General features: G+C 35.1%; 1 protein-coding gene across 1 annotated transcript in view; it reads right to left on the reverse strand.

The window, feature by feature from the left end:
- Nucleotides 1–2,963: 2,963 nt before the first annotated feature.
- Nucleotides 2,964–24,923, reverse strand: part of NME8 (NME/NM23 family member 8) — a 40,044-nt gene continuing 18,084 nt past the window's right edge. The window contains exons 8-15 of the mRNA XM_039849261.1: nt 18,238–18,330; nt 16,953–17,137; nt 12,487–12,662; nt 8,106–8,250; nt 7,325–7,432; nt 4,485–4,636; nt 3,768–3,912; nt 2,964–3,319 (exon numbers count right to left, since the gene is read on the reverse strand). Coding sequence (XP_039705195.1) covers nt 3,082–3,319; nt 3,768–3,912; nt 4,485–4,636; nt 7,325–7,432; nt 8,106–8,250; nt 12,487–12,662; nt 16,953–17,137; nt 18,238–18,330 — 1,242 coding nt within the window. The 3' untranslated portion in view covers nt 2,964–3,081. The remainder of the gene's footprint in view (nt 3,320–3,767; nt 3,913–4,484; nt 4,637–7,324; nt 7,433–8,105; nt 8,251–12,486; nt 12,663–16,952; nt 17,138–18,237; nt 18,331–24,923) is intronic.

Here is a 24,923-nt window from a genome sequence, read left to right on the forward strand (position 1 = left end):
CAACTATTATAATGTGGTAACTCTGGAAATCAGATTTTACCTGTTCCCAGGCTCTGCTCTTCTTGATTGGTGAAGACTTAGTTTGTGTTCAGCCAGCCGTTTTGAATAAAATTTCCCTGACATCCAGGAGTTCAAAAATAATAGCAGCAGCAGCAGCAGCAGCAGCAGCTATAACAATAAACAACCTAATCGAATCTTTCTGGATTGGCTCTATGCTACAGAAATTCTTTAAAGCTTAACCATGCCATTTACAATTCTGCTCACTTTTTATTTTCTGCTTGCACTGAGCCTACAGATCACCAATGGTGAAAACTTCAGGTTTCTCAGCTCTTTTCTGAACATGTATCTTGTTCAACATGCATTGCCTTTTACATTCCCCAGTATGTGCCAGTGTTTCTGAATGCCCTAATTTCCCAAAGAAACTCTCCCCTCAGCTATTCCTCCCTGGCTTTAGGTAATCCGTTGTATATCTCATCTATAATCTTTAGCCTCAGGAAGCTATGAGGGAGTTTTTCTCAATATGCAATGTTTTCAAGTAATGCCCATTACTTTTCCTCCCTGAGTGCTGTCTGGGTAAAACAGAGATGAATGTCTCGTGTCATCCTTCAGGTAATGTCCAGACAGGGTAGAACAGAAAACAAACAAACAAACAATAATTTGTTAATAATATTTGTGTTATTCTCTCTGGAACCAGAGACTGAAGTTATATGGTGAGAACACAGGCTGCAGTCTTCAAAGCTGTCACCATGCTGGGAAGTGATAGGGAAAGGGCAAATTAAAATGTCACAAAGCTTTCATATCATTTTTAAGTTGGTTACTGTAAACTTTTGATTATTTTCCAGAGCTCTGACAAAATTTGTCTGATAATTTCTGCTTGTTTTTTCAATGTTCCTATGGAGGGATGGGAGCTTATAGCTGCCTACTCTATCATTTTGCTGAAGTCATTCCAATGGGGCCTTCTTGACTCTACTACACTGAGGGCCTGACTTACTTTCAACATGACTGAAACAGAACTCATAGTATTTCCTTCTAACATATTTCTCTTTTCTGTGCTTCCTATCTAGGAATGGTTAGATCATTTCTTCAGTTACTCAAGCCAGGAATCTTTATATTTTCCCATTTATTTGGTAGACTGGTAGTTAGTCATCAAGTTCTGTGGATGCAGTGTAGCCTTCTAAGAATTCTCTGATTATTCCACTTATCACCAATTCATCATTTCTACATTAGTTCAGGTTGCTATCATCTTCCACTTTGATTGTTTAAATTCCTCCTGTCCAGATGGCTTACATCTCATTTTCCTTCTCCATTTCCTATATGCATCTGCTCAAAACACTCTGTGCTTACCCCTAAGAACCTTAGGACATATGTTAATATTTTATCTCTTGCTTTTAGAGTCCTAATCTCCTTTAAGATGAGGACTGTGTGTATTCAGCCCTGCAACAGTGTCCAGTATACAGCAAGATCAAATCACATATTCTTGAATATCTGAAACAGATTCACAATACTAACCCTCAGAATAATATGATATAGTACATAGTAGGCATAGTAACAGGAACCAGCAAAATGTTTTTATATATAAGCATACATGTACACACTCACGCACACACACACACACACACATAGTTTAGAAATTTTTAAAACTGAATTTTCTTTCTTGCTTCCTTACCTCTGATTTTGAAAATCCTACTGTTCATTCAATATATTTTAATCCTTACCTTCTCTAGCTCCTACTTATCAAATACACACCTGTCAATTCAGCACTAAATTATATACTAATTAAAAATCCTTGATATAATTCATAATGCTCCTTTCATCAAAAAAGAGAGGGATATGCAAATGTTGGGGTTAATATATACCATGTTGCTAATAGATGCTATAAACAGAATGTAGCTCCACTTACCACCCCAGCCCCAGTTATTCGCCACTGACATGCTTAATAATGTACTGTCTTATAGTGATTATAATTAGATATAATTTCTGTGAGTTTTGTCTACCCATTAGATCTGCATTTCCCTGAAGGTAACAACCTTCATTTAACTAGTTTTCTATTAACCAAGAACTCAGAGTTCAAGCAGATATACAATACATATTTTCCCAACATAAATGTTTATGAATCGTAATTGAGTAAGACTTATGGGATGAGCTGTACTATGCCAGAATTTACTTTTATTTTTGCATCTAACGTTTTGATACAACTGTCTTATACCTGGATAAATCATAGCCTAAATGACAATATTAGGGCACAATATACTCTTCTCCCCCTGAAGAAACTGGATGGGTGTGGAGAGGTTTTTCCATTTCATATTGCTTTCTCATTATGCCCAGGAGACAGATTATCTATTTTTCTCATCCAGCTGGGGACAACAGTCCACATGTGAAGAGTCTCTATGGTCATATTCAAGTCAGCATCCAGAGCCATGCATATATGTACATTTGTGAACCTGCTCTTTGAAAATAAAGAAGGAAAGTTGGTGTGGTGGGAAAAGTCATCTATCTTACACTCTATCTCCCACATTGCCCAAGATAGAAAAATTTTCAAGTTTTAGATCAACAACTAAGTAGACTTAATCCACATACATATTACATGGCTACCTTTCCCCCAATAAGAATCTCTTTGCCAAGGAATAGAAATGATTGCCTTTTGCTCTGTAATTTCTAATATTCTATTATATTATCATATATCACGCATAGATAGTCAGTAGGTTCCAAGTTTCTAAATACTTAGTGGATAGAGTTGAGGTTGATGAATGAGACCTTGGCATTTCAAAGTGGAGACATGGAGGATGGTCAAGAAGAGACTTCATGAGACTGTCATGGCAGATAGCATAAACAGCTTGAGACCAAGGTTTGCAAACCCAAGGGTATCTTGCTTGCCCCACTCTCTCCTAGGTCCCTGGCACATACAAGGCTTGGCTTTGAGGCTTCAGGGCTGCTATGGAAGAGCATAGTGTGTCTGGCAGGAAAAAAAGTTTAATTCAGGGATATGAATAAAGTTCTGGTCTTTCCAGAACAACTTTGTCCTAGACCCAGCCACTTTAACAACAGAAGAAAGAGAAATAATAATTAAATAGGTATGGTACTTTAGTTTTGCTCAGGATTCTCAGGAACAGCCTCTTCAAACATTTTATTAATGGTCTCCATTGCCTCATGGACAGTAGATGATCCATGAACAGCATTTCTCAAAACACTTTTTCCATATTTGGCCCGGATAGAGTCTGGGGACAATAGTTTTCCTTCATCTGGGTCTACAGGACCTATCAGTCGTCTCCAGTCTGCAATAGCATTCCACTTGGTCAGAACCATGACCAAAGATGGACCCCTGCAAATAACAAAGGTTTCAGAAGATTTGGGCTATTTACAACTGTACAGGAAGGAAGGAAGGAAGGAAAGAAGGAAGGAAAGAAGGAAGGAAGGAAGAAGGAAGGGATAAGTGAAGAAGGAAGGAAGCGAAGGGAAGGAAGGAAGGAAGGAAGGAAGGAAGGAAAGAAGGAGAGAAGGAAGGAAGGAAGGAAGGAAGGAAGGAAGGAAGGAAGGAAGGAAGGAAGGAAGGAAGGAAGGAAAGAGGGATGGAAGAAGGGAGTGAGGGAGGAAGGAGAGAAAGCTAGAGAAGAAAGAAAGGAAATAAAAATGAACTCCAAATATTAACAGGGTGCCTTTTTATAAATGAGATTATATGAAATGTTTCGATTAATTTTTATCTTTTCCGAAGTTTCTATAATGAACATTTACTACTTCATAATGCAAAGAAATATATATCAGAAACTTACTCAGATAATATTTCTAATACATCTTTATAAAAGTCTTTTTTTTTAATTTTAAAATAAATTTTATCTGCTTGGTCTTCAGTTAGCAGCATTTCCTTCATCTGTGTTATCTCAAATCCAGCTTCTTTAATAAGGTCAAAGATCTCCTCTAGAGAAAACAAACAGTTGCTAATCATACAGATTGCCTTTACTTTTGCTCCTTATCCAAGTAGATTGAAATAAGTAAAGGGAGTAATAGTTTTACTTGCATACTGTGGTTTAAAAACCAAAACTATGCTAAACTAAATTGAACTTAAAAAGCACCAGATTGACATTCAGAAGAACTTTAAGTGTTAATGTAGATGTTCAATATCTGTGATCCATCTTTCCAGAAAATACCCGAAACATCTAGTGGACTATAAAAGTGGGAGAGGAGGTGATCTTCTCTTTTGCTAAAAGTGAAGACATGTTTTCATCTCCATACTACAGATGCCAAGGAACTTCTTGCTAGATGTTGATTGAAGAGGAGTGCCAATCTGAGCTCTTCTCCCTGAAGCAGCAAGGCACCATTGAGGAAATCAAAGTAAATTTTGTCATAATCTCATCAAAGTCTAAACTTTGAGGGCTACTTTCTGGAGATGAAGGTATTCACTGCATTATTCTTTCAACTTTTCTGTAGTTTGAAAATTTTCACTAATTTAGGGAAAATGTATATGCTGGCTTTTATTTTTAAATATTTACCTCTTTGTTCTTGTGTCACATGAGGTTTAATCAGTCCTAAAGTGTTTTGAGGAGGAAAGAAATACTGTATTTCCCTTTCAGCAGCTTCTAAGGAAACACTTCCATACAACTGGTTGATAGGTAAACTTTCCATTGCAAATTGTACACATAAACTTTGGGAAAGAAATCAAGTGAAAAACTGTTATAATGTAACATAATATAATATAACACAATACAATGTAACACTATTTATATAAATTATTCAAAAGTTAAAAAAGCAATAGCAACTCACTTCTGATCTAGGCATTGTGCAAAAGGAAGTAATTACAGAATGGCTTAGGGCATGCTACTTCCTTAGATGGAGGTAATAGCCCTTAGGAAGATAGGGCATGAACATTTAAATAATTGGTAATGGATGTTGACAGATAACCGTGAATGAAGCAATGGATGTCCTGGTGCAGTGACAAAGCAGACTATAGAATCCTGACTGCACCACTTGCTAGCTATATGATATTTAGCAATTACTTAACTTCTCTGTGCTTTAGTTGTCTAGAATATAAATATGATAATAAAACCTGTTTTGGAAGGTGATTGTGAGGATGTAATTAGATGATGTATTTGAAATATATGGTGCATATTAAGCTCTCATAAATATTCTTTTCCCTTCTTTTACTACTAAATATCATTAAGCACTAGAGATAGCATTTGACTCTACACCAAAGATACCAAACTATAAACATTAAATCCAGGAGACACTATAGTAGAACCCTTCCAGTAAGCAAGAGCAGCAACAAAAGAGGAGCCTAAGGGATAGCCCACAGACAGTAAAGAGGCAGAAATGATGTTGATGGTCCTAGATAATCCATGCCAGGTTACACAATTTGTTCTGGTTCTGTTTCTACATGATATATGAATATATATTTCCTAAATCAATTGTTCCTTGCTAATTTTTTCATTTCTTTTTTTCTGTCTATCTATGTATATTTTAATAGAGGAAATTATTACTGCTCATTGCATTTTCTACCTTTTACACATAATCTTGAGCAGCCAAACCCCCAAATCCAGCCATGGTAAATAATGCCCCTTCATGTTAATAGAGTGACATCACTGGAAACTTGATTTTCTGTCTTGAGCTTCAGGAGCTTCTTGCCTCTCAGGTTTCAGTGACCTATTTATATTTCCTTTTTGCTTTATCCTACTTGACCTTCCTACTCGGGCCTTGGCTGTTCTCCCACCTCTGATTTGGAGATACCTGTAGCCTAAGATCCTTGGAAACTGTGATTGCCAGAGATGGGGATTTGTACAATGAATGATGAAAATAGCCTAAACCACCACTAGCACTTACTTTATTCATTGCAGAGAACTACATCTAGCCCCTTGGTTATGCTGTTAAACATGATTATTAGGAGAAAAGTGTGTGTGTGTGTGCAGTATTGATGATGATATTATTGATATTGATGATATTATTGATGATGTGTGTAAGGATAAAATAGAGGGGCTGCTATATTTATCTTTTGTGCAAGTGCCCATATTTCAGATTAAGCAATGCAGAGTGCAGAATTTAATACCAAAGTTCAGAAAAAGGACAGAGCTCCATTGAAAGAGTTATTTCTAAAACAATCTGAAGGACCTGAGTTGAGCCAAGGAAATTGGAAAAGTGGGGACCAATAAAAAATAAGGGTCAGGATTAGTTGTAAACTTGTAGCAACAGAGAGATCTTAAGGGCTCGGGATGGGAATCCTCATTACAATAGTGGGATGGAGAAGGGTAGCCACTCAGTGCCTTCACCTGGAGAAAATGTCTCTGTGTAGGTACACTACCTCTATTCTTGGAATCACAATTTCTAGAAGAGTGTGTCTACAGGTATCGGCCTTGTGTTGGTAGGAGTTCTTCTCTCTGATGCTATGCTTTGCATTCTATGCTACATTTCATTAAGAGGTTCTATGGCACTCTGCTCACAAACCATTTATGGAGTGTCCACACCACATTATCCTTGACAGTTATTTTCTGACACAAGAGCAAAGACATAAGAGAGTAGGGCTAAAAAAGAGAAATAATATATCCATTTGGAACAAGTCAGATTCAAGATATCCTGCCCAAAAGAAACCAATTAACTTTTATATGTGATGTTTCGTAAGTACTGCTATTTATTGTGTAAACATATGTCAAATTTACTTGTGCCTGATAGAGCATCTCTATTCTTGTTCACATGAAGGAAAGGCCTTTCTTCCCCTGAATTAATCCTACCCTGCAATCGGCACAAAGAATTCGAGTGAATTACAATTCAGTTAGTTTCCATTAGCTATATCACGAGAATGATGCATGAGATTCTATCCCCATCCTCCAGATGATAACAAGCCTGACAGCTAAGATCAAAAGATATTTACAGAGTGCCCCTTATGTGCCAGGTAACATGCCATGTTTTGAATTGATTACAAAGTTTAAATGTTATCTAAGATTCATCAGTAAACTAACTTAGAAATGGTTCTCCTCAAATTATAGACAACATATTAAGTTATCATTGTCTTAAAATGCTTATGGCAAACTAAAGAATCTACAGCTGCCATTATACCCTTCTCAAAAGAATTTCTCCTAAATAATAAGTGGGGTAGGTAGATGGAGTTTTTTTGCTGGGTATCCATCACTTACTTTCTAGCTCCAAACCAAGCAATCCACAACCTTCTTTTGCAAATCTTTGGCCATATTCAGGCTGGCACTGAGCAGTCTACTCCTGACCAAGGAGAACCATCTATCCTGAGAACTTCCCTTGGACTAGAGCTGTATTTCCTGTGCCTCATATCCAAAAAGAAATTATAATGGCTCCCAAGAAAACAGTTTGGGACCCATGATATGAATCTGACCTCTCTGGAAGATATTCTTTTGCTTCTTCAACAGTGTTTGGGCCAATTAACTTTTTCCAGTGTTGTAAACCATTGTCTCTTAATAAAACAAGGGCTAAAGATGTACCACTGTTAGAAAAGAAAAAAAAAAAACAAAGTTAATAGAAGTATGGCTCAGTAGCTAATTATACATAGGTAATACAAGTGTATATGTTAAATAGACTACAAAAAGTCAAAATAATCCTTTTATCAAGAGTCTGAAATTAAGATTCTTAAGAACATATTTATAAAAATACGGAAGCAGCGATTTGAAGTAAAAAAGAAGGGCCTTAATTCTGATAGAGTGGTTCCTATATTGTTCCCATGATCCTGCAGATTTATATTCCCTTGCTGGATTTCTTCCCAAGTTGCTATTTTACTTACTCTTCTAGAAATCTGATAGATTTCTAGCATTTCATTCCTCTCTTAGAACTAGTAATCCTTAGGATTATCAAAGCCTTTGAGAGTCAGTCAATCCTCTGCTTGGACTTGTTGCACACTCTGATGTCTGCCACTCAACTGAACTGGACTCTAGTAACTTCACCTGAACCTTTCCATTTTTCTAATAATATTCCAAGAGTACTAGAGAAGACCGATATTTGAGCAGAGACGACATAGGAGGAAGACTGGAAAAGAAGCAGACTCAGCACATGTTTACAGAATTGAGAGAACTGGCAACTTGACAGAAATAAAAGTTAAGAGAAGATTTAAATGATTCAAAAGTAAATCAAACTGTGCTTTCTACACCTAAATTCTACCTTACCTGGTCATGTTTTCTATAAGATTTTCAAAATAATCTTCATTTTTATATTCCTTGCACAGTGTTTGTGCTTCTTCTTCTGATAATACTATTTGTCTTTGCATCAGTATTTTAAAGCCTTCATCTTGAATAATATTCAAAACATCCTCTAAATAAAAGTCACATGAGTTTTAAACTGCTAGATTATTGCTTATACACATAATATAGAATATATTTATCATAAGGGCATATAATGCATTTTATTCTAATATGAAATTTTAAAATTTGCAAAACAAATAGCCCATTAGATTTTAATTTAAGGGGAGCAATACTCTTATATCAGATTATGGTTCTATTTCCAATTTTTCATGACATGGGAATCATACAGATATATGTACACACACACTCATGGAAGTATCTCATTAGCAAACATTTTCTAAACTATATGCTTTGTCTCTAAGACTGGAATCAATGCAAGGCTATCCTCTCTCACTATTTCTATTCAATATCATACTAGAAAACCTAGGTAGTGAAATAACACAAGAAAAGGAAAGACAGGATATACAGATTGGGAAGGAAGGAATAAAATGGTCTTTGTTCACAGATGAAATGATTGTCTATATAGAAAATCCCCTCAAAACAACGAAACTCCTGGAACTAATAAGAGACTATTATAGCAAGTTTGCAGGTTACAATTAATATGCAGAAGTCAATAACTTTCCTATATACCAACAATGAATATTGGAATTTGAAATTTAAAATAATATCATTTACATTAGCATACAGAAAATGAAATTCATGAATAGAAATCTCACAAAATATGTACAAAACCTAAATGAGGAATACTGCAAAACTCTGATGAAAGGAATCAAAGATCTAAATAAATGGGGGCATATTCATTGTTCATAAATAGTAAGACTCAAAATTGTTAAGATGTCAATTCTTCCTAACTTGATTTCTAGGTTTTACACAATCCTAATCAAAAGCCCAGCAAGTTATTTTGTGGATGTGGATATTGACAACTCATTCTAAAGTTTATATGGAAAGGCAAAACCCCAGAATAGCCAACTCAATACTGAAAGAGAAAAACAATGTTGGAGGACTGAAACTACCTACTTTAAAACTTATTATAAAATTATAGTAATCAAGACAGTGTGGGATAGGCAAAAAAATAGACACATAGAACAATGGAACAGAATAGAGAACCCAGAAATAGACCCACATGAATGCAGTCACCTGATCTGTGACAAATAAGCAAAGGTAGTACTGTGGAGCAATGATAGACTTTTCTACAAATGGTGCCCGAAAAACTGAATATGCACATGAAAAAAATAATCTAGACACAGACTTTATATTTTTCACAAAAACTAACTCAAATGGATTATAGATCTAATTGTAAAATACCTAACTATAAATTTTCTAGAAGATAAAGGAGGAGAAAATCTAGGTGACCTTGGATTTGGCAATAATTTTTTAGTATAAACATTAAAAGAACAAAAAGAAAAAAAAAACCCGATAAGTTGGACTATATTAAAGATAAAAACTTTTTTGGAAAGGACACTGTTTAAAAACCACAGAGCCAAAAATCTGGAAAAATATTTGAAAATCACATATATATAAAGGACTTGTGTTCACAATATACGAAGAACTCTTATAACACAACAATAAGTAAAAATGGGCAAAAAAATCTGAAGAGACACTTCACCAAAGAAGATATAGAGATGGAGGTTAGTGTATAAAAAGATACTCAGCATCATATATCATTAATAAATTGTAAATTAAGATAACATGAGATATCATTACATACTTATTAGAATAGTATTAGAATAGGGGGAAAAAATCTGAATAACCACCTGTTGGCAAGGATGTAGAGTAACAGGAACTCTCATTAATTGCTGTTTGTAATGGAAAATGGTACAGCCACTTTGGAAGGCATTTTGACAGTTTCTTACAAAGCTAAACATAGTTTAATCATAGATCATATGATATAGTATGAATGCTCTTAGGTATTTACACAACTGAGTTGAAAACTTTTGTTTACACATGCAAAAAAATGCACATGAATGCCTATGGTAGCTTTATTCATAATAGCCCTAAACTGAGAACAACAAAGATGTCCTTCATTAGGTAACTGGAAAAACTTTGATACATCCATACAATAGAATATTATTCAGCAATAAAATAAATGAGCCATCAAGCCACAGAAAGACACTGAGGAACCTGAAATGCATACTGTTAAGTAAAAGAAATCAGTCGGAAAAGGTTATATACTGTATGATTCCAACTGTATAACATTTTGAAAAAGGCAAAACTATAGAGACAGAAAAAAGATCAATGGTTGCCTGGATTTAGGAGGGAGAAAGAGGGGAATAAAAAGATGAAGCACAAGAGATTTTTAGGGCAGTGATTCTATTCTGTATGAAACTATAAAGGAGGTACATGACATTATACATTTATCAAAAACCATAAAATGTACAAAACAAAGAGTAAACCTTAATGTAAACTAAATTGTAAAAACATATCACAATAACATACGATGTTAATTGGAGAAACTGTTAGGCAAGCATATGGGAACTCTGTACTATCCCTCTTAATATTTTTGTAAATCTATAACTGTTCTAAATTATGAAGTCTATTCACTTAAAATATGTACATATTAAAAAAAAGATTTTAAAAGGTAAATAAAACATTACAAAGAAGAAAACTCTAAGCCCAGATAGTTTTACCAGTAAATTACACTAAACACTTAAGAAAAATATAAAATCAATTAATCCTATCTCTTACAGAAAATAAGAGGAATGACTAATTCTCATCTCATTTTATAAGGCCCTCATTATGCTGACATCAAAACCAGATAAAGACATTACAAGAAAAGAAAACAAATAACCCTATTGAATATAACCACAAAAGTCCTCAACAAAATATTAAAAAATCAAATCCAGAAATATGTAAAAAGGACAATATACAATTATCAAGTGTGGTATATCTAGAGAATGCAAGGCTGATACAACATTCATAAATCAAAGTAATTGTCATAGCATCAAATTCAGGAAAATAAAAAAACAATCATATCAGTAGAAACAGAAAAAAATATTTGAGAAAATACAACATCCATTTGTGATAAAGAAAGAAAAGAAAGAAAGAAAGAAAGAAAGAAAGAAAGAAAGAAAGAAAGAAAGAAAGAAAGAAAGAAGAAAAGAAAAAGAAAAGAAAAAGAAAGAAAGAAAGAAAAGAAAGAAAGAAAGAAAAAAAAGAAAAAGAAAGAAAAAAAAAAAGAAAGAAAAAAAGAAAGAAAGAAAAAGAAATCTCCTCAAACTAAGAGTAGGTGGAAGTTTTCTTAATTTGATAAAGTATAGATAGAACTAACATTATATTTAATGTTAAAGGACTGAATGCTTTCTCTATAAAGTCAGGAACAAGGCAAATGTGTCTACTTTCATCTCTTCTATTCAACATCATATAGAAAGGTCTAGCTAGTCAGCCCAATGAGGTAAGCAAAAGAAATAAAAGGCATACAGATTAGAAAGGAAGAGGTAAAACAGTCTTGATTTGCAGATGATATTGTCTACATCAATGATTCTCAGCCAGATATTTTGTGACCCAGGGGTGCCTTTGACAATGTCTGGAGACATTTTTGGTTGTCACAACTGAGAATAGAGGAATGCTATTGGCATGTAGTGAGTAGAGGCCAAGGGTGTTATAAACATTTTACAATGCATATGACAGAGTCTTCCTCGACAAAAAAATTATCTAGCCCCAACTTGAAGTAGGTCTGAGGTTAAGAAATCCTAGTCTACATAAAAATTCTCAAGGAGACTACATCAAAACTTCTAGAACTAGGTGAGTTCAGCAAGTCAGAGAATACAAGATCAATATACAAATAACATTATATTTTCATACACTAGGTTTGAGAAAGAATTAATAGTGTGAATTTATGGTTTATGTTCTTACTCTGCAATGTTCACTCTGCTTTGTGAATATGGGATGAGGTTAAAAATAACTTTGTAAGTGCCAAGCACTTTGTTTCTCATTTTAATCTTCTGAATTTTACACAAAAAGAAATAGACTTGGTAAAGTATTTTTTCAAATCACACTATTAATAAGGTGTTGATCCAAGTTTTGAATCAAAGCATTTCAGACATGAAAGCATATAGTCTTTATTATGTAATAATTCCTGCCGTGTTAAAATCTACTCTAACAAATTCATAGCTTAGACAATACTTTGAAAACTCTTCAACTACAGAAATGTTTTATTCTTTATTATTGAGAAATTAGTAAATTAATATTTTACTTTAGATATTTTTTCTTCAAAGTTAAAATTTAAAACTATTTTAATATAATTATACTACAGTTTATTTGAATCCCATGTATGAAATAGTTAAACGATTTATACTTTATTTCTTACCTTTCTTTTTTTTAAAGAGATCTGGTCGAAGTAATGCCAATATTCTTTCTAATTTTATGCTTGTTATACTTTTAAAATCAGGGAAGAAGATATCAATAAACTTATTAACATTAGCTATATTCTCTTCAATATCACAAAACTGAGATAGATGTTGTCTTTCTATATAGTCTTGTAAACTGTTGAAATCCAAAATATAATTTAAGATATTATAAAGTGAAGTTTAATAACCCCATGCCAGAAAATTAAAACTGGTAATATATTCACAAATAATTTAGGGTATAGAAAAACAAATACAAATTTAATTTCACATAAAGATAAATCATATCTCAAAATCTGAATCTGCATTGCCTGGTGAACTCTGCTCGCTTCACCTTAGTGACTCCCTGGTACCCCGCCCCATGCAACCTGAGCACCGCCTGAAGGTCTTTTGCAGTGGGAAGCCAGGGTAGGCCTATGCTGTAGTCTTTCCTGGACAACTCTTAGGGGTCCATGGGCCCCAGGTAAGAGTCAGATGGCTTCAGTGTGCTCTGTGTCTTTTGCTAAGTGGCCCCAGGCTCAGCACTGGTACAAAATTTGAATCTGCATTAACCTGGTGAATACCATTAACCCCACCCTGGTGATTCTGTGAGACCTTGCCTCATCCAACTTGCATCTGAGGCTCTTTAGCAGGTGAGCCTTAGGGAGAGCAAGGAGGCAAGATCAAGTCTTAAGGTGCCCTGGGCCTTTTGCTAAGCTATGCCAGGCAGTACTAGTGGCAATAGGTCTCAGTTTTCAGTGTGGTCTCTCCCATGTGCCTCCAGGTCCAGCAAAGGCAGCAATCAAATGCAGACTGCTTTGTAGCTCCTACCAGGAATCCCCAGGCAGGTCACAGGCAGCAGTTGATCTAGGCCTGTAAAGGAGTGCTTCCCAAAAGCCCGAGAAATGACATACTTGGTAGCCAGCTTCTGACCACAACAGAGCACCACCTGATTAACCCTGCAAGTGGCACACCCAGCGGGTGGTCTCAGTAGGCACCAGTGCCCATTAGGACGAATCTCACTCCATGGGATCAGCGACGAACAACAGCCCATATCCTATGGTTATAGCCAATCTGCACAACCAGTCAGCCTAAGGGTCAATTCCACCCACTGATGTGTCAACAGCAATCAAGGCTCAACTACACCAGAAAGACACACACAGCCCACACAAGGGACAATCTTAGAGCAACTGGCTCAAGTGACCATAGATACTGTGCCATTTGGCCCCTAGGGCCACCTACAACATAAGTGACACCTATTACTCTGCCAAGACTGTGAGACATAGCAGGTCAACCTAATACACAGAAACAAACACAAGGAGACAGTCAAAAAGGAAAGGAAAGACAAAGAAACATGTTCCAAATGAAAGAACAAGACAAAACTTAAAAAAAAATTAAAATAAAATAAAATAAATAAAATGACGGCAGGCAATCTACCAGAGACAGAGTTCAAAACACTGGTTATAAGAATGATCAAGGAACTTAATGAGAACTTCAACAAAGAGACAGTAAGCATAAAAAAGGACATAAAAATGATTTTTTAAATGTCAGAAATAAAAATACAATAACCAAAATGAAGAATATACTAGAGAGAATCAAGAACACATTAGATGAAGCAGAGGATCAAATCAGCCACTTGGAAGACAAAGTAGCAGAAAACACCCAATTGGAAGAGTAAAAAGAAAAAAGAATCAAAGAAATGAGGATAGTTTTAATGGACCTCTGGGACAACATCAAGCATAACAGCATTTACATCATAGGAATGTCATAAGGAGAAGACAGAGAGGAAGGGACTGATTTGAAGAAAAAAATGACAGAAAACTTTTCTAATCTAATGAAAGAAATAAATAGACATTCAAGTCCAGGAAGCACATAAGAGAGTCTCAAACACGATGAATCCAAACAGGTGCACACCAAGACACGTCATAATTAAAATGTCAAAGATTACAGACATCTACAAGAATAAACTCAAAATGGATTAAAGACTTAAATGTAAGACCTGAAACCATAAAAACTCTAGAAGAAAACATAGGCAGTAGACTCTCTGACACTGCTCTTAGTAATATTTTTTCCTGACATATCTCCTCCAGCAACAGAAACAAACAAACAAAAAAGTTTTTGCACAGCAAAGAAAATCATACCCAAAATGAAAAGACAGCCTACTGAATGGGAAAAGATATTTACCAATGATACAACTAATAAGGGGTTAATATCCAAAATAAAGAACTCATACAACTCAACACCAAGAAAACAAATAATTCAATTTAAAAATGAGCACATGACCTGAATAGACATTTCTCCAAAGAGGACATACAGATGAAAAGATGCTCAATGTCACTTCATGATTAATCAGAGAAATGCAAATTAAAACTACAATGGGATGTCACTTCACACTTGTTGGAACAGCCATCATCGATAAATCAAAAAATAACAAGTGTTGGTGAGGATATAGAGTAAAAAGAATACTCCTGTACCATTGTGGGATTGCAAATTGATACAGCCACTATGAAAAACAGTTTGGAGTTTCCTCAAAAAATTAAAAAATAGAAATAGCTTAAGGCTCAGCAACTCAATTTCCTGGTTATTTATCAAATAAAATCAAAACACTAATTCAAAAAGATATATGCATTCCTATGTTCACTGCAGTGCTAGTCAGGATATAGAAGCAACCTAAGTGCCCATGAATAGATGAATGGATAAAGAAGAAGTGGTCCACATATACAATGGAATATAAAGAAAGAAATCTTACCATTTGGGACAACATGGATGGATTTAGAGGGTATTATGCTAAGTGAAATAAATCAGAGAGATTAAGAAAAATATCATATGATTTCACTTACATTTGGAATTCAAATAACAAAAAATACTAAAAAACAAAACAGAAACAGACTCATAGATACAGAGAACAAACTGGCAAATGCTAGATATGAGGAGGTTTGGGGGGCTGGGTGAAAAGGTGAAAGGATTAAGTACAAATTGGTAGTTACGAAATAGTCACAGGGATATGAAGTACAACATAGGGAATATAGTCAATAATATTGTTATGACTATGTATGGTGACAGGTGGGTACTAGACTAATTGAGAGAATCACTTTGTAAATTATATAAATGTCTAACCACTATACTGTGCACCTGTTGTTCTGGAGGCAGCTGTGAAAACTGATACCCAGACAAACATGCTCCCCATCACTCCATGCTGCCTGCTTGTGGCCACTGCTTTGGATAAACATGGGCCAAAGGCAAAAGGAATCTCTAAGTTTAGAAAAAAAAATGCTACAGACTTTGCCAAAACAAAGTTAACACATCTCACTTCACCTCCACCCTGACAGTTGCCTAAATTGTTCATCTTGTTATATGGGTATTGAACAATTGGAGACAACTGCGTCTCAAAGTTGGTCATAATGGAGATTTACCTGAACAACAGCACCATGCAATATTGACTTCTTTTACGTCACTTGGTATTAATGACTGTTTCACAGAACACTTTTTGTATGGCTGAAAAATTCTGGTATAAAATCTAATATCTTTTTGAGCTAAACTCTGCCTACCCAAATCTTCCTTCTGACCACTGATCATTATTTTCTCTTAAAACTCTGAAAGTAAGTAACACTATTTACAAAGACTATGTCAGCAGTTGATTTACCTTATGAGTCCCTCTATCCCACTTAAAGCTTGGATTTATATTAATTAGGGTTTCCCTGCTACCTGAAAACTAGCAGGAACAAGCAGATGTAGCTACTTAAGAAAAGCCACAATGATTCAGTAATAAGACAACAAGGAAAGTTCTGGAGATTCCCAGGCAGAAGGTACAATGGAGATGGGCTTCCCAGCATGGTAAGACACACATCATGAAGCCTCAAGACAGCTGCTCTCATTATATTCCTGCTCACTCACTTTTCTTTTAGGCACAGCTCAGATAGCCTTTGTGTCAAACTGGATTTTCTGAGTCTTCAGATAAATAAAATGCACAGATAGCAGTGCATAAAACCAAGATTCTATAAATTATTTACATATTTAAAAACCCATTAACAAAAACATACAACTACTTAATTCCTAGCAATGTATAACCACTAATGGCTTTAAGTAAAAGGGAAGAGTACATTTGATGTCTGTAGGACACAGGGAAGGTGGAAGTGAAATGTAGGGAGATGAGAAGACATGGAGTTGGGAGGGATTGTTCATGGCCATGATATACCCCTAGAACCCCAGCCCATGAGGCCAGACTGGTATGCCAAGCTGTAGAAAGACAAATGGAAAGTTCTTCCCTTGCTAATCCTTTTGATATAAACATTCAGGACAATCCCAGCTTTGCTAAATATAACGTATTTTAGATTGACTGGAAGAAATAATTACAAATTTTTCGACATAAAATATTTGTCTTCAGATTTTGAGATATTTGGACATTACCTACTAAGACATTGTAAATGATAAATTACTGGTCTCAAGCTACCTGTCCCACTTCTTCTCCATCACTGTAGGTGTGGTCATTTCATGTTGACCCTCAGATGGTTCAAGTTCAGACTCGGGATTAGCTACAGTTTCTTCCCAGGGAGGCTCTTGTTTATTTCCTTGAGATATAACTAGAATATAGCTTAGGCCATTTGTCATTAAAGGGACAAAATCTTCAAAGTCAGGCTACAAAATAAAATGACAAACTGTTCAGATTCTTGAAATGTATAGACTAACATGACAGCCACTACCTAAGTCAAGTGGCATCTTCCCTTTCATGATTACTGGGCAAGGGGATGTTATCTTTATAAAGCTCTTATTAACAAATACATTTTTGAAGAAGTTCACGGTTAGCAGGGATTGATTTTAGACAAGCTATAACTATTTCACACTTTAAAATCTTCCAAATATTCTGGAGGGCTTATTAAAACACAGGTTTCTGGAGTCCAATCCCAGAGTTTATGATTCAGTGGATTTAGGGCGGGGCCCAGGAATTGGATTGTCTCAAAAGTTCCTAGGTGATATTGATGGAGCTGTTCCAACTCCTTTCTGGGGCCGAAAAAGATGGTTTGACTGGTTTAGCTAATTTATAAAGTGCTGTTCAGCAGAACTTTCTGTGACAACAAACATGTCCTGTGCTCTCCAACATATGTAGTCATATGCAGCTATGGATCATTTAAAATGTAAGTAGTACAACTGAGATTCTGAATTTTTATTTAATTTTATTTAATTTAAATTCAAAAGGCCACATGTATCTAATGCTACCATATTGGACAGTGCATTTGTACAAACTCTGTCTCCTGACCCCCAAGCCAGTGCACTTTTCAATATACAGTGCTGCCTTTGTCATATTTCTTCAGGCTAGAGAGAACTTAAAAAAATAGATTGAGAGAAAGTCCTTTGGGTACAGAAAAAAATTACAACTTTCCTGTGAAGTGTATGACAAGGATTCTTCAAAATGGTATAAAAATGTATAGAGATGGCCTGAATGAATATTCACTTCCAGAGGTGATGCAGGGAGTTTTCAAGTAAGTAACATAAAGAGATCATCACTCCAAAAGAACACAATCGGATCATTCACTTTTGCTTGGCTGCCACTATTTCTACTGAAGATTTCTCCAGAGCCATCATCTTTGACATTACCACGATATGGACACCAATAGAACACCAAGAGCTTATTTTGTTGGTCACACTTATTCATTTGATTTTCTATAATGAGGATCTAAAATTATAAGAATCCACTGCATTTGAAAACACAGTGGCTTTTTTTTTTTTAACTTTCTTACCTGGTCTGCTATTCGACTATAGAAGTCTCTTACTTGTTCTTCAGTGAGCACTCTCTTAGCCTCTGCTTCTATGACAAATCCTGCATTGATAATCTTCAATTAGAGAGTAGGGTCAAATCCAGACGTGTTGTGGGACCACATGTAAAACAAGTCAAGGACCTTTGTTTTCTAGGCTTAACAAACCACCCCGATATCACATAAAGACCTCATCACAATCCACACAGAGTACTAGGTTTAAAGAGGCACAAAAATATATAAACAAAGAAGGCCATTGTCATGCCCCATAGCATTTAAGTTTTCAAGGCTTAAACCAGAGACTTCACAATTTTCTATTATTTATATGAATTGCCTCAAAATATGAAAACAAGTTCTTGAAATTCGAGGAAAGATATCATAGCTTCTGAATCACCCACAAAGACATAACTTTACAAGTACTGGGGTGATGTCAGAAGCATGGCGGAGTGAGAGATGTCCCCATATCTCTCCCTTTGAAATAACAATAAGCTGAACATCTAAAACTCAACAGCAACAAAAAACCACCCAAACTGCAACTAGCATGTCTGAGCGAGCAATCTACGAATAAGAGCTACCACAGGTCAGAACCGTCTCAGCAGGGAGGTAGACCAGGAGAAACAAAGAAGTTGCCTCTCACAGCTGGAGCTCCTGCAGGAGGAAGGGGAGAAGAGAAGGTGCAGGAGGTATCCTGAATAGTCCTGCCTGAGAGCTGTGAGCTCCATGCAGTGGCAAAGCCCGGGGATCAGGGCAGAAAGCAGAGAAGTGGGAATGGCAGAGAAGCAACAACTGATTATTACCAGCCATGGTTGCAAAATGCAAGGCTGAGCTACAACTCCCATCCTCCAACCCAAAAAGCACCTTCCCCCATATCATCCGATCCCCAAAACTGCAGAGCCCCAGGGGAATCTGAGCAAACACTATCGAAACTATCGCTAACACTGACAGGGACTGAGACTGAGAGTAGTGATCGTGATTGAATATTTATAAGGAAAAAAAAAGGCATTATTAAGGCTTTATATAAAGCAGGGATCTGAGAGGCTTAGATGCCACCTACTGGAAACCAAAAGAAAAATGCCTTCTTAGCAACAGGCTAAAGAGTAACCTTTATATAATGAATCTTCTTTCTGGAAAAAAAGCAGAGTACATTTCCATTAATGCCCAGGTGGAGAAATAGTCCTTTAAACACTATGAACAACCAAGGTGACAAGTCATCTCAGAAAGAAAGAAAAAAATCTCCAGAAAATAAGCTTACAGACATAGAAATATGCAACTTAAATAACAGAGAATTCAGGATGGTACTTCTAAAAAACTCAATGAGATCCAAAATAATTCATACCAACACTTCTAGGAATGAAAAAAACAACTAGATCAGCAGAATGTTTTTTTTGTTGTTGTTGTTGTTGTTTTGTTTGTTTTGTTTTGTTTTTAGTAAGGCCTTAAAAAGAACCAAGCAGAACTTCTGGAGATGAAGACCATACTAAAAGACATGATGCATAAAATAGCAAGCTTGGGAAATAGAGTCAACCAAATGGAAGAAAAGATCAAAGACAGAAATCTAGAAATAAATCAGAAGAAAGAAGAGAGAAATCAAAGAATAAAAAATAATAAAAGAGAAATAAAAGAACTAACTGATACCATCAGGAGAGGAAACATAAGACTGATGGGATTCTCAAAGGGGAAGAAAAGGAACAGGGATTAGAAAGCATTTTTAGACAAATAGCTGATGAGAATTTCCCAAATCTAAGGAATGAATTAGAGCTTGGAATTCAAGAAGTCAACAGAACACTCAATTATCTCAACCCAAAAAGTCCTTCTCCAAGACACATTATTAAAATTATCAAAAATTAATGACAAGAAAGAATTCTCAGGGCAGCCAGGGAAAAGAAGACGGTAACTTATAAAGGAAAACCCATGAGATTATTGTCAGACTTCTCAGCACAAACCTTACAAGCAAGAAAGGAGTGGAATCAAATGTTCAAACTAGTGAATGAAAAGAACTACCAGCCAAGAATAATGCATTCAGCAAAGATCTCCCTTAGATATGAAGAAGAAATAAACTCCTTTCCAGACATACATAAATTGAGGGAAATTTCCACTACGAGGCCCGCATTACAGGAAATACTAAAAAGGATCAGCTCACCTAAAACAAAATGACAAAGAAATACATAACTATGAGTAAGGTGACTAGCAGACAGATAGAAGCAGAGGAGTGCAACCCTTACTAAGAACAGGGCAATATAAGCTTAAACAATAAGAAGAGATTTGCTATAGCAAGATAGTAATAAACATTCGGCATACACAGGAACAAATTAAGACAACAATAAAAGAAAATGGGAGGATTTGAAAATCCAAATTCATGAAAGGAAATGGAGATGAAGCACACACAGAAGAAAATGGACTACTAGATGTATATAACTATCTTTTACATATTTGTAATGGTAACCACACGCCAAAGATTCAGAAGCAAAGTATATAGCATAAAACAAGAAAGATCAGAATAAAAATCAACATAACCAGACAAAATAAAAACAAACAAACAAACAGAAACACAAGGACAAGGAAGCAATGGAAACACAGAGCTACCAGAAAGCAAAAGATAAAATGGCTATAGGAAAACCTCATATTTCAATAACCGCTCTAAATGTAAATGGACTGAACTCACCAATAAAAAGAAACAGAGTTGTAGATTGGCTCAAAAAACAAAACTCAACCATATGCTGCCTCCAGGAGACACATCTCAATTCAAAAGACAAATATAGACTCAAAGTGAAAGAGTGGAAAATGACATTCAGAGAAAAGAGGGAGCAACGGTACTAATATCGAATGAAATAGACTCCAAAATAAAAAAGATAAAGAAAGATACTGAGGTATACTTCATAATGATAAAGGGAATCATGTACCAAGAAGATATAACACTTATTAATATCTTTGTTCCCAATCAAGGAACTCCGAAATATATAAAGTAATTACTAACATAACTAAAGGGAAAAACAAACCAAAACACAATCACAGTGAGAGACCTAAATACCCCATTGTCAGATATGGACAGATCTTCCACACAGAAAATCAATAAGGAAATAATATCCTTAAATTACACATTAGACAGACTGGACATAATTGACATTTACAGAGCCTTTGATCCCAAAACAGTTGTTTATACACTATTCTCTAATGCACATGAAACATTCTCAAGGTTTGACCACATACTGGGACACAGAGATAGCCTCAACAAATATAAGAGGTTTGATATCATACCAACCATATTCTCTGATCGTAATGATTTGAAGCTGGAGATCAACAGTAAAAAGAAAGCGAGAAGAACCACAAATACATGGAAATTAAACAACATTGCTACTGAAGAATGACTGGGTCAGTGAATAAATAAAGAGACCAAGGGACACATAGAAAAAAATGATAATGATAGTACAACATATTAAAAACTTTTGAGACATGGAAAAAGCGGTAATAAGAGAAAAATTCATATCATTACAGACCTAATTCAACAAAAACAAGCCCAAATAAACAACCTAACATATCATCTTAAAAGCTAGAAAAGAAAGAACAAATGAAGTCTAAAATCAGCAGAAGGAAAGAAATATTCAAAATTAGAGCAGAATTAAGTGAAATTGAAAACAAACAAACAAACAAAACAATAGAAAAATAAATGCACAAAAAGAGCTGGTTCTCTGAGAAGTTTAATAAAATTGACAAACTCCTTGGCTAGATTCACTAAAGAAAAAAGAGAAAAGACACAAATAAACAAAATCAGGGATGAACAAGGAGAAATTACTACAGACACCACAGAAATACAAAGGAACATACAAAAATACTATGAAAAAGTACTGCACCAAATTTAATAACCTAGAAGTAATGGATAAGTACTTAAAAGATATAACCTTCCTAGACTGAATCAAGAAAAACTAGAAAATCTAAATAGACTGATCAGCAGTATGGAAATTGAAACATACGTTAAAATCTTCCAAGAATTAAAGTCCAGGACCAGATGGCTTCATCGGTGACTTCTACCTAACATTCAAAGAAAATTTAATACCTATTCTCCTCAAACACTTCCAAAAAATTGAAGAGGAGGCAATACTTCCTAACTCATTTTATGAAACCAATATTACTCTGATACCAAAACCAGTTAAAGATAACAAAGAAAAAAGAAAACTACAGACCAATATCTCTCATGAACACTGATGCAAAACTCCTAAATAAGATACTAGCGAACTGAATACAGCAACATATTAAAACAATTTTACACCATGATCAAGTGGGCTTCATCCAGGGGCACAGGAATGGTTCGACATACACGAATTGATTAATGAAATATCCCACATGAACAAATTAAAAAATAAGAATCATATAATCCTATCAATAGATGCAGAAAAAGCTTTTGACAAGATACAGTATCCATTTATGAACAAAACACCTACCAAAATTGGTATAGAAGAAAAGTACCTTGACATAATAAAAGCCATATATGACAAACCCTCAGTCAACATTATACTTAATGGTGAAAAACTAAAAACCTTTCCTCTAAGATCATGAACAAGGCTAGGCTGTCCACTATCACCACTGTTATTCAGTATAACATTGGAGGTGCTAGTAAGTGCAATCAGGCAAGGGAAAGATATAAAAGACATCCAAATAGGAAATGAAGAAGTCAAACTGTCACTATTTACAGATGACATAATTCTCTACATGGAAAACTCTAAAGACTCCACAAGAACACTACTAGAAACAATAAACAAATACAGTAAAGTTTCTGGATCAAAAATCAATGTTCAAAAATCCATAGCATTCCTATACGCTAATAATGAAGTGTCAGAAAAAGAAGTGGAAAAAATAATCCCTTTTGAAATTTCAACAAAAAGAATAAAACATGTGAAAGACCTATATAATAAAAACTATAGGACCCTATTATAAGAAGTTAAAGAAGGTATAAAGAAATAGAAAGATATTCCATGTTCTTGGATTGAAAGAAACGACATAGTTAAAATGACCTTATTACCTAAAGCATTATACAAATTTAATGCAATCTCCATCAAAATTCCATCAGCATGTTTTAAAGAAATAGAACAAAAAACATCAGTTTTGTATGGAAGCACAAAAGACCACGAATTGTCAAAGCCATCCTGAGTAAAAGAGAACAAGGCTGGAGGCATCACTTTGCCCAACTTCAAGTTATACTACAAAGCGATAATAATCAAAATGTCACAGTAGTGGCAGAAAAACAGATACATGGACCAGTGGACAGAATCGAGAGTCCAGAAGTAAAGCCATGTATATATGAGCAAATAATTTTCAACAAAAGAGTCAAAAACATACAGTGGAGAAAGGAAAACCTCTTCAATAAATGGTGCTGAGAAAACTGGAAAGCCACCTGCAAAAGAATGAAACTAGACTGTTGTCTATGACCACACAACAAAATTAACTTAAAATGGATTAAGGACCTAAATACAAGATCTGAAATGATAAAATGCATAGAAGAAAACAGAGAAACTAAACTCAAGGACCTTGGACTTCAAAGAGGATTTTATGAATTTGATCTCAAAGGCAAGGGAAGTAAAAGCAAAAATAAATGAATGGGACTACATCAAACTAAAAAGCTTCTGCACAGCAAAAGAAACTGTCAGCAAGGTAAAGAGAACCAATTGAGGGAAAATATATTTGCAAGCAACACCACCGATGAGGGCCTAATGTCCAAAATATACAAAGAACTCATACAACTCAATAAAACAACAACAACAAAAACAAACAATCCAATTAAAAAATGGGCAGAGGTCCTGAACGGAAACTTCTCCCAAGAAGGGATACAAATGGCCAACAAACATATGGAAGGATGTTCAACATTGCTAGCTATCAGGGAAATCCAAATCAAAACCACAATGAGATACCATCTTACACATGTTAGAATACCTATTATCAACAGGACAAGTAATAACAAGTGTTGGAGAGGATACTGGTAGGACTGGAAAACAGTACAGAGGTTTCTCAAAAAACTAAGAATTGATCTACCATATAATCCAGCAATCCTTCTATTGGGTATTTACCCCAAAGAACTGAAAACATATATCTGAAAAGATATTTGCACGCCAATGTTCATAGCAGCATTATTCATGGTGGCCAGGATATTGAAGCAACTGAGTGTCCTAAAATAGATGATTAGCTAAAGAAGCTGTGGTACATATATACAATGGAATATTAATCAGCCATAAGAAAAGATGAAATACTGCCATTTGCGACAACATGGATGGACCTTGAGATAATCATACTAAGCAAAATAAGCCAGACAGAAAAGGTTTAAAACCACATGATATCACTTACATGTGGGACATAAACTAAAAGCAACAAACAAACAGGACAAGCAAATAGAGACTCATGGACATGGACAATAGACTAGTGGTTATCGGGGGTGGGGGCAGGGAGTAGGGAGGTAGACGTGGTAAAAGGTCAAATATGTCATGACAGAAAAATCTAACTATGGATGGTAGACATGCAATGCAATATATATATATATATATATATATATATATATATATATATATATATATATATATATATATATATATTATATATGTATAATATATATAAACATTATATATATATTTTACTGTTGAATTGTACACTTGAAACTTACTAGATTTTGTTAACCAATGTCACCCTAA

Source organism: Pteropus medius, unplaced genomic scaffold (assembly GCF_902729225.1).
Source record: "Pteropus medius unplaced genomic scaffold, Ma_sr-lr_union100, whole genome shotgun sequence".
Lineage (NCBI taxonomy): Eukaryota > Metazoa > Chordata > Mammalia > Chiroptera > Pteropodidae > Pteropus > Pteropus medius.